We start from the raw sequence: 12,840 nt of genomic DNA on the forward strand, positions 1-12,840 counted from the left end.
CATCACATACGGAGCCCAAAGTCATCTGAAAGAGGGTTTTATTCCCCAAAAGTTAAACGGAGATCACCGTGGGGGGGGGGAGTCGAACACCACAGTGGTGAAAGTCTCTTAAGATGTTATATAAGAGCAGAAATATTCCTTAGTAGATAAATGCCTTCCTATCAGCTGCCTCCCCATGCTGATTTTATAGTGTGTTCACATTCAAAGAAGCCCTTTGATAAGCACATTAGACGGAACGGCCCGGACACAATGGTGATGTCATGAGGATTAGCACGCTACCTTGCATATTGTAGCAGCATGCACGAGGACTAATTCACGGCACTGCAGGGTGAGAGGCTGTGACACGCGGCTGAAACGGGGGTGAGCGGAGCCTACTGCACGGCAGCCCGTTAAATTGTAGGTTTTATACACTTTGTAAAACGCCGCAGTAAACGCGGCGCGCGGTCGACTTTTGTGATGCACTTCGAATTTGTGTAATTTTCTGCTGCATCGCCATTACAATAGGAGCTGTAGTTGAGGGGCCTGGAACCGGAGCAGTGGTGCGCCAGTCAAAGGTCAGGTGGTCTACCAATAGTGAAAGCTTTTGTAATTATAGCCTGTAGCTGTTACCGTGGCACAATGGAAGAGACTGCACAAACAACCTCTTCGTGCCTTCCTTTCAGCGGTCTCCTCGACAATTTTTTGAAGTTTGGCATTATGACCACTATCTTAGCCCCCTCCCTTGTATTCACTTACAGTACAGTACATGAATAAGTTACATTCAGAAAGCCCTCTTGTCACGAGGGAGGGACAGCATCAGGGTGAAATGGTTTTCCAAGACACACATTGCAGAGTAAATTGCTCGGGCCCCATTTTACTGAAAGTACTTCTCAAGGAACAGGTGATGTAGGTGGCTTATGCAATGGTTGGAGATTTATTTTTAATCCGCGGACTGGCGTATGCTTCGATTTTGTTGCAAAGATATCCGGACTAGGACAGTTGCAGTGTGAGATCTAAAGCTTGAGATGTTTCAGGTTGATGTGAAGGGGTTACATTTCAGTATCTTCCATATGTATCGGTCTCCGTAAAGTTTCTTGGTAGCTATTCTCTTGTTATTGCTGGAGTAATTGCTGAAATACTCGGGGGGGGGGGGGGAGGCGTATAACCAAACAAAATGGTACATAATGTTCCCATTCACGGTATTACATCCCTTTGTATTGGTCATATACTTGAAATCTGGAGAGGCCATTACTTTGCAGAATGTTTCCCATGGTTACAGCTAGGTTAACCATCGGGGCTCAGGTGGAAACGAGGAATAGATTGGTTTCTTAAGGACAATGACATCCCAAGGCCTTCTCCGCTGAAAATTTTGTTGAACAGAGCTTGAAGTATCAAACAGCCAAACTGATGGACAGGCATACGTGACCAATAATGTCTGGTTGGTCTGTCACCGTCTCGTTTTTATTTGAAGAGCCAAATTTCTGTCAATACACGTTTGGGCTGCTGTGAGAAAATAGCAGCTGGCCTTGTTCCCACTCATCTTTGTGAGCCTCTCAGGGCCTTGTGTTATACAACTTTCCTTGTCAACCCTCTGTATAGCCCGGCTCGACCAACATGCACTTAATATCGTTCGCTGGAATCGCTGCTGAAAATACGAACCCTCGGCTGCATGTTCACGCTGCCATGTTCAATTCACGGCGGACCAACCTCGCAACTAGATCGTTATTGTTACCTGAGAGGCGTTTTAAACCTGCTTACGATAAATAAGGGCTTATTTTTCCTCTGCGTTCTCGCCGTAGGACGGGACTGCGAAAGAGGACCGCGGTTGCTGGACCAGCTTGCAGTCTTGACACGTAGGGCCAAAGTTGATTCGGGGTCGGGTGGCCCTCGGGGTGCTTTGCGGCCCCTTTTATGGCCGTGTCACTTCGCGTCCGCCTCCGATCGACGGGCGCGGGCAGCCGCGGCTTGACAGGTGTTTGGAGCCGAGAGACACCTGTTTGGCCATGTGCTGATTCAGTGATCCATTTACCGGGAGCTTTGGGCAGTGTCTGTGATCCGTGGGACGCCCAAAAGATGCCGGCGTGCTTGAATTGCAAGAACGACAAGTGTTCCCGGGCCTTAGGGTTTCTCTGTCTAACTCTTGTTGTGTTTGTTTGGAGTCATAAAAAACAGGTTCAAAAAACGAGTTCCAAGATATATCGTAGTTTACTGTAGTGTTATGTGACATGATAAAGTCCTCACTGCGGCTCGTGCTTGCATGCCGCTATCTCGTTCCTTCTGAGACCCCTCCCTAAATGGCTCGGGCCAGTGGGTGCAGCGTACCGAAGGCTGGCCAGGCTTGTTGTGAAACTAGAACAGCGTTGCCCGACCAGTCCAGCCAAGATATTCCAGTAATTACCAGGTTGGTACCTAAATTTGCAGTTGCAGATCAGATCTTTGGCTCACTGGTGGAGAAAGTCTATGGTTTAACCCCAGTAAACACAGGCCTTAAGGACCTGGATTTAAGAGGGTTTGTTCAGTAAACAGGAAATGAACCAGCAAGGCGTTTTCTTAGAATGAGAAGAATGCCACTGCTTTGTACCACACCAAACTGTAATGCATCTGTGGTACAGTGCTGGCCATTCATTATCCACAGGACTCTCTCTCTCTCTTTCTCTCTCTCTCCTGGCTTGTGGGGACACTTGTGTTTGAAGAGATGTGGGTGCATGGCTGAATTTCATTATTTTAGACTCAACGTTGCACGGAAAATGCGCATCTCTTTGAAACGCTGTGCATGTGAAGCACAGAAAGGACGGGGTAGCGAGCGCTGCACCGTCATCTGGTTTTTATGAGCGATGATATGCAGGAGGCCTCTTAAAACGATGGCGCTGAATTTTTAGGAAATATTCCGAAACAGTGAGGTTGTGGTGAGCAGCAGTGGTTTAGCCGCATTGTCTGCACAGACAAGTGTTCTGTCACATCGCTGTCAGAGGATATAGCAACTGTAGAAGTACCCCCTCCCCTCTTACACACAAAGCTGCACGCTCTCACACCCACACCATTAACACTCCTACATGTATAGTTGCTTTTTGTTGCTCTTTCTTTTGCACACACACACAAATGTTCACGCGGTCTCCATTCTGGTCGGACGCCGAAGACAAGAAGGAGAGAGTCGGGTCTCATTAGTCCGTGTAGGTTCATCCACTGGAGTCAGTGACCTTCCTGTAGACACGAGGCCTCGGAGGCAGCCTGCAGATAGGGCAGGGCGCTGCCGCGGGCCTGCAGCAGCCTGATAGAGGAGCCTCCAGAGCCACACATAAATCATGTTTTGATGTACACTGCCTTGATATCACGAGCTGTCACATGTTGTCAGCGAGTCTTGTTAGCGCTCAGTATTCGGAGCTGTAATGAGGAACGGTCTGCGTTAAAGGAAGCAAATTCGCGCAGGTTTTATTTGTTTCGCTTATGGCATGTTTGTTTTCACCCGGAGATAGAATAAGCTCTTTATAACACTCCAACTCACCGCTTTAATCACTTATCTCCTTGTGATACCAATTAATCCACAATTTCATGCTCAAATGTGTGTCTTTCGCCACTTTCGATGATTTATTTTATTCTCCGTTTGATAAACTTTGGTAATATCCCACAACCGACAACCGTAATGAACGACGGACTTGCACGTCGGCAAGGTTTTCTTCCAGAGGGTGGCTGACGGTAACTGGGATATAATAAAAAAATCTTTCAAACGCACAATCGCAGAGAGTGACAGGTTTAAACAAAGTGGAACAGACGGCAAACAAGTTTGAAAGAAGGAGAGGAATCTGGAGGAGGATAAAAAAAACACGTTTCTCTGAACGCTTGGAGGACAAAATGTAGAATGAAGACATTTCAATGCGTTTCCGCTTGTTAGAAAGGGAGCCATTTAAGCTACAGTTTAGTGTTGCATGTTGTTGAAGGTGGTTATACTTAGTCATTTCGTTCTCGGTAGATTTGTAGAAATGCATTTGTAAAAAAAAAAAAAAAAAAAAAACAAACCAACAAATACATCTGGTAAAATGTGTCTTTTGAACTGTGTAATTTCATTTCAGAAATTGAGAAACAAAGGCCATAATGACTGTGCTAGTCCTGATCCCGATGACTGTTTTGGGCACAGCCCCCTCATGGACGACCATTTCGGCAAACTAAGCGAAGAGAGTGATTTATTGTACAAGCGCTGTGGTGTAAGTACTTCCTTTGTCCCTTACTGTTTTGTGTTGATTCCTGTCTTTATGTTGATGTTCACTACAGGCGCTAAACAAGAAAGAACACAGAGGTTGTGATAGCCCGGACCCTGATGCCTCATATGTCCTCACTCCTCACACAGAAGAAAAGTATAAAAAAATTAATGAGGAGTTTGATAATATGATGAGAAATCATAAAATCGTAAGTACTGTAAATGCAATGTTTTGCTTGGCTTTGTGGCACAAAGGATTTTCACTCTTCTTTTCATTTAACTCTTCCTCTTTGCATTACCACCTCCCAGAAATTAACTTTTTTTATTTTTATTTTTTTCAGAACTACTCTGGCCTAATATAAATGCTCCCCTCTTCTGGGTGTAGTTTTGCTTTGTTGATTTGTACCACAACTGATATTTTGGCACACCCTGATAAGATCACATTTCATTAACAGGTGAAGTGTTGCGTGATTCTGCTGGGATGATTGCGCCGTTGTATCACAATTGTGCCGTCATAAACCGACAAAACAGCGGTGCCCATTAGAGCGCAGGAGCTTGCAGTAAATATTTGCACGTGCAGTTTAAGACTTGAGTGTTTATCAAAATGATTTGCAGGTTCTGTGATTTAACACCCCACCCCCACCCGTCTCATTTACAATAAAATGAACTACAACAAAGTTAACAAATTTCACGTTCCCTCATAAAGTATTTCCAATAAATTTCCTCTCGTTAATACCTCCCAGTGCCTTCTAGTGTTGAATATCTTTTATATTTGAGGAACAGTTCCACTTTTGTAACACAAAAACTTTTCAGTGTCTTCCTCTTCATTTGATATCACAATCTGACTCCTCGAAACAACCAGAACTTTTGTGATCTTATCATGCGTGACAGTAAAAGATTTGTGCAAGAACATAGGTTTTTCTAAGCGCTGGATTCCTCTATATTTCTGACATGAAGTGCATCACTCTGAACACACCATTAACAAACTAATGGAAACACATTGACTGGCCCACTGGATAACGATATGATGAAACGTTATCGCTGCCACCTGTCATTCTCACTGACGTCTTGCACAGTCAGCACTTTGCAGGTAAATGCATGTGAGTCACGATTCTTGTAGCTGACAATTTTGTTACCCCTCTCCGCCGCGCTGAGGAATGCATCACACACTTGTGTTCCGTCGCACAAAACGTGTGCAGTGCTGACTGCCGCCCTGCCGAAGTGATCACCCCGAGTGCATGTTTTTTGTGACTATTTATTCTCTATATGTTCTGTGTGTGCTGAGGTCGCACTGGTGATGAATTGTGTGTTTTTCCCCTATATGATGTTTTTCATACTGAAAAGTTGTGATTTTTGGACTGTGGCGTCAGAACGCATTGCAATGCAGGGCAATCATATACTTTGTATATTCCTTCATGTAATCGACTTAAGAGCATGAACTATAATGTGTTAATAACGTGCTATATTTTGCTTTACTCCTACAGTTTCGGTGATCTACTCGACCATTTTTTGTTCTCTGTTTACTAACCATTAAGAGTAGCTGACTGATGATTTTACCATGACACTTACCCATCATCATCATCTGATTCTGCGTGTTTGTTTGTAAATAAAGCAATGTGTTTGTCTCCCTGTCACAGCCCACAGCATTGCCGCAGCAGAACTTCTCCATGCATGTGGCCGTGCCGGTATCCAATCCTAATGCCATGTACCAGCCAGGGGGGGCTCTCAGCAGTCAGAACTTGGCGGCGGCCACGGCTTCTATGAGTGACAGTGGGATGCTGTCCCCTCCGCAGGCCTCGCTGCACAGGAATGTGGCCTCTAGTGGAGTCCCACAGAGGCCCACAAGTGCAGGCAGTGCAGGTTAGTGGACGGCACGCAACGTGACGACTTCAAGTCTTTACGTATTGAAATGCACCAAGAACGAAAAAGGTCCCTTTTGCCTTTTCGATCATCACAAATTGTGATTCGTTCGGATCGCGTGGGGAAAAAGCCATGGCTCTCAAAGTCTGTTTTCGAATCTCGGCCGAACACAAATCTATTGGACGGTCGGTGTTACACTAATGGCGCGCAGCGAGTCTACTCACTTTAAAAGATATCAAATGCGTTGAAATGCAGGAAAAGACCCGAACGCACGTGGGCGTGATCAACGTTGAAAATAACGTCGGTTTGAACCCCAAAGCGCACTGAGACACAAAGTGCAGCGGTGGTGTTTGTGAGTTCTTACGATAACAACTGCTGGCTTGCTTTGGATTCTGTGCATGCTCAAAGCCACGTTTCCTCCTCTCTGGCCACAATACTGCTCGGGCCAGCAGAGGTATTCACTGTTTTTCAGTGCTATGAAAGCTCTTGCAAAAATAATAACTGGTGCTGCTTCTCTGCGTGCTGGCACGCAGCTCCTGAACTTGCCTCCATATGGCTCTCAGTTGCAGCTCCTTTACTTGAGCGCATGTGGTCATTTGCACTCCTTCCAGTTTATATAGACTTTGATTACGCTTTCATTGTTCGGTCGGCGCAGAAGGTCAGAACGGTCGTCTTTGCAACCCGACGTTCCTGGTTCGATTCCCGGCTCCTCCTAACCTCAGCTGCCTTCTGCTCATGATGAGTTAAATGCAGTGGCTAAAGTTCGCTGATGTTTCGCTCTATGTTTAACTATGTGAAAATAAAAAAAGCCATTTCTTTCGCGCGTTAACTTAAGCTAGAGCCGTTTCCCCTACACGTTTAGCGTGTATGGCCATTTGTTGCGGGGAAATATGCGAGTACTCAGATGCAAACGTAAACAGTCATTCTGTTAACAACTGAACTTTCAAGCTCCCCAAAAACCAAACTCTCACCAGACTTTAGATCAACAGTTGTAAATCATCAATTAGAATATTCAGTCATGGCTTGTAATTGTAATCATTACACGCTGCGGGAGACTCTGAAGCTGTCTAGCTTGAGCCCTTAAGCTGATTTAAACTTCTTTTAGAGTCACCGGAGAGGGCGTTTGGGAACTCGCTCCCTCCCGCTCCGAGTATTCTATTTCATGTTAACTGTTTATTACCTGGCACTTTTGTACATACGTATCCGTAGTTGCGGTGTTACGGAATTTCATTGTCTGTGACTTTTGTGTTGTGTTGTTGCGTTGTTTATTTCGAGTCTCTCTTGAATATTGGACTCCGTATCTCATTGATACCTGTATAAATTAATTGTTTAGTAAACAAATAAAACCTAAAGAATAAAATGCATGTTCATTTCCAACTGTTATTCCTATACACGCAAGGGTGGATAGCTGGCTCCTGAGTCCGAGTAAACTCAGTTTTGTTAGTGGCTATTTTACAATATTTGTTTTCTTTCTGGACGGATGAACTGTATAAAAGAATTAGCAAGAACCGGCTGATCTCTACCGCTATTCTGCCGGATGCGGCTGATGGTAATTCTTTTGTCGATAAGGTTCGAGAGTGACTACAAAGTAATGCATTTTCTCAGGTTTCAACACCAGCACATCATCATGGTTTATGTGGTTCTTCCGAATTTAGTCGACACTTTTTTTTAATGTCTAAATCGTATCAGGTTTTACCTCTGGCTTAGGTTCGATAGCGCTCATAAAGTTACTCTACAAGGTGATTCTCACCTTATTTTCTGAGCGCACCTCGAACTGCATCCGCATTGTGAAAGAATGATATGAGCGCAACCTTGTACTTGTATGACTGATCTCATTCTGTCAATTGAGGTTGATTTTTTTTTTTTTTAAAAGACTTTGCCCCTCCGCCTTTATCCGAAGTGACCACATATCTGAGGCGACAGTCATTTGTTACGCTGTCATTTGTTTCACAACAACTCCTTTTTTTCTCGACTGTCTCTCGATTCTCTTGACTCCCTACCAGTCCGTCAAAAACAATTTGGATAGCCTCCCTATTGAATCGTATACTGTTGATTTAAAAGTATCACAAGGAGGTTTCTGGAACAGTGTTCATGAAACAGGGAGGTAGATTTCAAAGCAAAGGTATTAGATTTATACTCGTTGAAGAAAATGACATGTCGCTTTATTTAAGGTATCGTGTCCATAAATCTAGTCACCAGTAGGTGATGGCAGTCCATTTTTCTCCTAATGGGACCCCAGAATACCGTTTTCAAACCCCTTCCACTGGCTCTAGCTCCATCAAGTTGGAGTATTTCAAAAGAAATTTGGAAAAAGGTCTGGGCTTGTCAAGAAGTGTTAGTTGAACATTTCGTCCAAAACGCTCACAAGGGAAAGTAGTTTCTTTTCTTCAGGCTGAGCGACCCAGGCGATCCTCTCGTGATGCCTTCTGCCACTTTATGATGCTTAATGTTTGGAGCCACAGCCAGGGGGTTTCACACTGCTGACACTTCACAAAGACGAGGGCCACGGACGCCCACGGACGATGACACACTGACCGTCGGCCGAACACGACCCGATGTGTCACGTAGGCTTTAAACGCTCAATAGAACACAGCAATACAGAATATAGCGAGATGTTTCTCCCGTCAATCACAAAAACGTTCCCATCAAGTCGGCGCCAAGGAGAAGAGTCCGCCTCACTCGAGTGCGCTCTGTAAAACTTAACTGCGATTATTATTATTTATTTTTTTCAGTCCGGTCTGACATCTCCATCGCATGTTCTGATGGTTTGCGGAAGGATGCAGATGGTTAATCGTGTCACTCTGTGCATCTCATTAGGTGGCATGCTGGATACCACAGACCTTTCAGTGCCAAGTGGTGTGGGCTGCAGCCCAGTGGGTAAGTCCTCCTGGAGAGATTTATTAGCTCTCTGTAGCTCTGCCCAATAGGCCTCCTGCTTAGCACGAGCTGGATACTTGTTTATCCATCTGTGATTGGTTCGAGACCCCTGTCACTATCATCGACCGATGGTGTTTTGGCCCGACTTTACTTTCACCGCATGCGATAGGGATACGTGGAGCTACCTTACCGCGTTCGTCGAATGCACGCGTTAGAGAAGGCAAAGCACCGTTCACGTGATGTGATATTTGTGCTGGAAAAACGTGCTGGGAGAAAATTAGTCTTCCGACTCACTTTAGTAGGTAAATAAACACAGTGTTTCCTTAAAACCTGCCACCTCCACATAGCCCTCCCCCGTCCAGTTTCCTTCCCTCTATTGACAGGTGCATCTGTTTTCCCCTGCTACCCCAGCAGCCCTTATAAGGCCGGAGAGGGTCTGCAGGATGCCTAAACCAGTATAACCCTGTAGGTATTCGGGCCATGACATCCCACTAAGTCTTTGGTACACAATGACCGGACAGCCTGTCATGGCAGCAATGTGCTGTGTGAGAGACGACGGCAGGTGGAGTTTAACCCTTTCTCTGTCAATCGGCTGGTAGTAATACTGAGTAAATGCGGTTTCCCGTCACCAAATGGCACGAGCTTAAAGGCTCCCGGCTTTTTAACGGTGACGTGCATTTAAGCTTTCTATGAAAAATGAAATTAGATTCACCTCCCCTGCCTCCCTGGGTCGGTTTGGTAGGTAGCGCTTTAAGGGAGGTGCTGGATAACTTCTACGCTTGGGGTGTGATTGGGGTAGAGTTAAGACCCCGTGCCAGCATTTGCATCAGCATTTGGCTGTGTGTGAGTATGCTGCAGCTGTTGTTTGTACCAAGTGTGTATAACAGCAGAGACTACAGGGAGGAGAAACCTTTCCAGCCCTGCTGTCAGATGACCATTCCCGACATAGCTGCGCTTTTTCACAAGTGGCGGCTATGACCACAGGAGGAGCGCTTCAAAGTTGCGAGATGGAAGACGTGACATGATATCCTCTCCGTGTTGGATGGAGTCACTATAGGGTGTATAACAGACACATGCAGCAATTGTGGGTGAGACATTGTGTGTTTTATACACATGATAAATCGGGCCTTTGTTTTTTTTTTCACAAAACAACCTCCGGGTTCGTTGAAGGTAATGACGACCTACTGATTTACCTGTGAGGTCTGAGGGAGCTGCTCTTTAAATCCTTGCAAAAACGTCCCCACGTGCAAGCATGTTGATGTTAAGGTGAACATTCAGACTTTCTCCCAGCCAACGCTGTTCAGCTGTCCTTTCTGTGGCCACCTGCTGCTTCTCCGGTTTAGTCTGCAGCTCAGACCGTGGCACTGCAGCGAGTAACCGCCGCCTCAAGTCTCATTTTATTCTGTTAACCTTGCGTGCAGTTCTGTAAGAGACCTAAACAACTCACACAATTATACCTAATTACAAGCTTGTGGCCTTGAGTGGTAAGCATTTAGCATGAATGCTGCTGTGAACAAGCAGGTATTAAAAGGGTGATTATGCAATATTTTTCCAAGCTTGACACATGAATCCACTAATATCACAGTATTACATGCTTCTGAACAGCTCAGCTTATAACTTGTTTTCGTGTGAAGTCCTTTTTCTCCCCGTGACAAGGTGTTTTTCTGTTATTTTATGTACCTTGTGTACCTTTTTTTTGTATTCAAAGCGCAGTGATTTGCCTGTAAAAATATCAAAAATGTCCACTGTCATGGAAACCTTAAGGGAAGCGATTGAGGGACACTGACATTTTTCTCTTGATTGCCATCTATCTTTTGTCCCAGCAAATCACTCTGCCGGTCCTCGTTGGCCTTATTTTTCATAGACACAACAATCGGCCTGTGTGGAGGATCTATTTATAGACTTGTTTTCTCTTTTTGAAGGCCCCTGATTCACGTCTATTATTTGTTCCCATTCATCAGACATATTAGTATTTGCCAGGGCCCTGAAACCCATGGGATTTTTGGCACAATAAATCCCCCCGCACCTTTTTTTAATACATACCCAAAAGTAAAAACAGAATGTTGCTGTTGTAAACTCACACCCTTATGTAATTCCCCTCCCAGACAGTTGCTAATGGAGTACAATGAAGTCAGAAATGATTCGGACACGTACAGGTTTTAATCTACAACACTAATGTTATAATTCCTAAGTCCTTTGTTAGTTGCGTGAGATCAGACATGCGGAAAACCAGCCGAAGAGAGACCGGACCTCAACTCGTAGCTGCCGCCTCAGCCAAAAATTAGATGCATGATTTAAGTTTGTGTTCAAACAAGTGTTGTCTTGGCAGCGTATTTTAACAAAATGAGATAATGTGGGGGCTGATGGCATCTGAAGTCATAATCAGAGGCACATTCCAAAGATACACTAGTGGAATGGGTTAGTCCAAGTGTAAATTAGCCAACAGTGTCTGTCTCCCTTTGCCCTCTCACGAACTGGCAGTGTGTTCAGGGTGCTGCGCTGCCTTGATCCCAGAATATATTAGTATAGACAGTGTGTTACAGCGTGTTTGTTATCCGCTTTCGCTCCTTTTTTCGATGGTACAAAACAACGGCTTTAGCACTGCGACGGCAAAAAAAAAATATCTCGATGGAATTTTCTTGCGTTTGTTCAGATCGTGAAAGATACGCGCGCGTGCACGTAATTATACATGAGTGAGGAACGTATAAAAATCGACAAATTAAAGAAGTAACAAGTTCGTATTCTGACGTGCATTTTGTGCGTTTATATTGTCTAGATGCGTATGTTCAAGTAAACTTAGATGAAGGGATGTTTTTTCTATTTTGAGCTTTAGAGGCTCGGTCGACGCCACGTCTAAAAGCATCAATCGCGCAGTCATCGATTTTTATTTATTTCTCTTTTTTGAGGTGTGGAGCAGCTGCGTGGCGAAATAATAATTCAAAAGCATCTGAAATCTCATTATATTTCTCACCAGCGAGTGTGTGTGTGTGTGTGTGTTGAACACCGTCCAAACTGTCTGTTGTGGGAGGCCCTCGCCTTGTTTTTCCTAATAACATCTTTATAGTTTGCACAGGCGTCGTGTCAAAGCGGAATATGCTCTCTAACTATATTCGGAAAAATCCTTTACACGCTTTATCACCCGCACTGGTTCCTTTACATTGAATTCTTAATGCAAAAGCACCTTGCTTGGCTTTTTTTAATCAGGTTTGCTATTAATAGCACGGCAGACATTTACGCGGCTAATTCTGCAAACACTGTTTTCTTGCCAATTCTTGTATGATCAAAGCTAAAGCTGATAGCTGCTTGTATATACTGTTGATTCAGCTGTGAGATACTATTGTGGGCTTCATAACTGTTTATTTGACCGTGAATTGTTGGTGTCCTTATCTGTAGTCAGAGGGTCTATTGTTCCATTATGTTCCTACGCAAGAGCCTCCTCGTCGTGCACACACTTCATGTTTCACTGGGATACACTGCACACAATGGAGAAGTCAGCAACTTGTTGAAGTGTTACTGATCTGCTGATGCAGTGCGAGATACCATTCATTCCTTCTTTCCCTCCTTTTCAGGACCCCGACGTGTTTTCACATCGAGAATGAAGTATATTATCGAAGTATAGTTTTACTTTAACTAGTTTATTGAATTTCAAATTGAAGCTCACTCGAATGTTATTTTTGACGGATCTTTTTTCATAACAGCGCTCTATTTTGATTAGATTGGATTTCCGTGGAATTTGCAAGAATCTCCTCCGCAGTCTTTGTTCTGACAAATCGTGTCGCGTTTTGCACGTCGAATAAAAGGTATCGGAGGTGAATAAACATCAAGAAAGATTTTTTTTTTGTGCTATCATGTGATAGTGCAGTTCTTTAATATAGTTGAATTCAGTTAGCGGACTAACATTGTACCGCACATGGGGTTTTACAGTGGTTATT

At 44.4% G+C, this 12,840-nt stretch overlaps 1 protein-coding gene across 12 annotated transcripts in view; it reads left to right on the forward strand.

Annotated features, from left to right (window-relative positions):
* mef2aa (myocyte enhancer factor 2aa) overlaps positions 1–12,840 on the forward strand; it is a 65,080-nt gene that overhangs the window by 44,504 nt on the left and 7,736 nt on the right. For 4 of the 12 annotated variants that reach the window (XM_086163854.1, XM_086163853.1, XM_086163855.1 and 1 more), the window contains exons 4-6: positions 4,246–4,380; positions 5,809–6,031; positions 8,849–8,908. In XM_086163854.1, coding sequence (XP_086019980.1) covers positions 4,246–4,380; positions 5,809–6,031; positions 8,849–8,908 — 418 coding nt within the window. Of the gene's footprint in view, positions 1–4,046; positions 4,179–4,245; positions 4,381–5,808; positions 6,032–8,848; positions 8,909–12,840 lie in introns of all 12 variants that reach the window. The other 8 variants (XM_086163860.1, XM_086163861.1, XM_086163863.1 and 5 more) reach the window with 4 other exon arrangements.

This window comes from Fistularia commersonii, chromosome 17 (genome assembly GCF_037954325.1).
Source record: "Fistularia commersonii isolate RoL2024-O1a breed Wild chromosome 17, RoL_Fcom_v1.0, whole genome shotgun sequence".
NCBI lineage: Eukaryota > Metazoa > Chordata > Actinopteri > Syngnathiformes > Fistulariidae > Fistularia > Fistularia commersonii.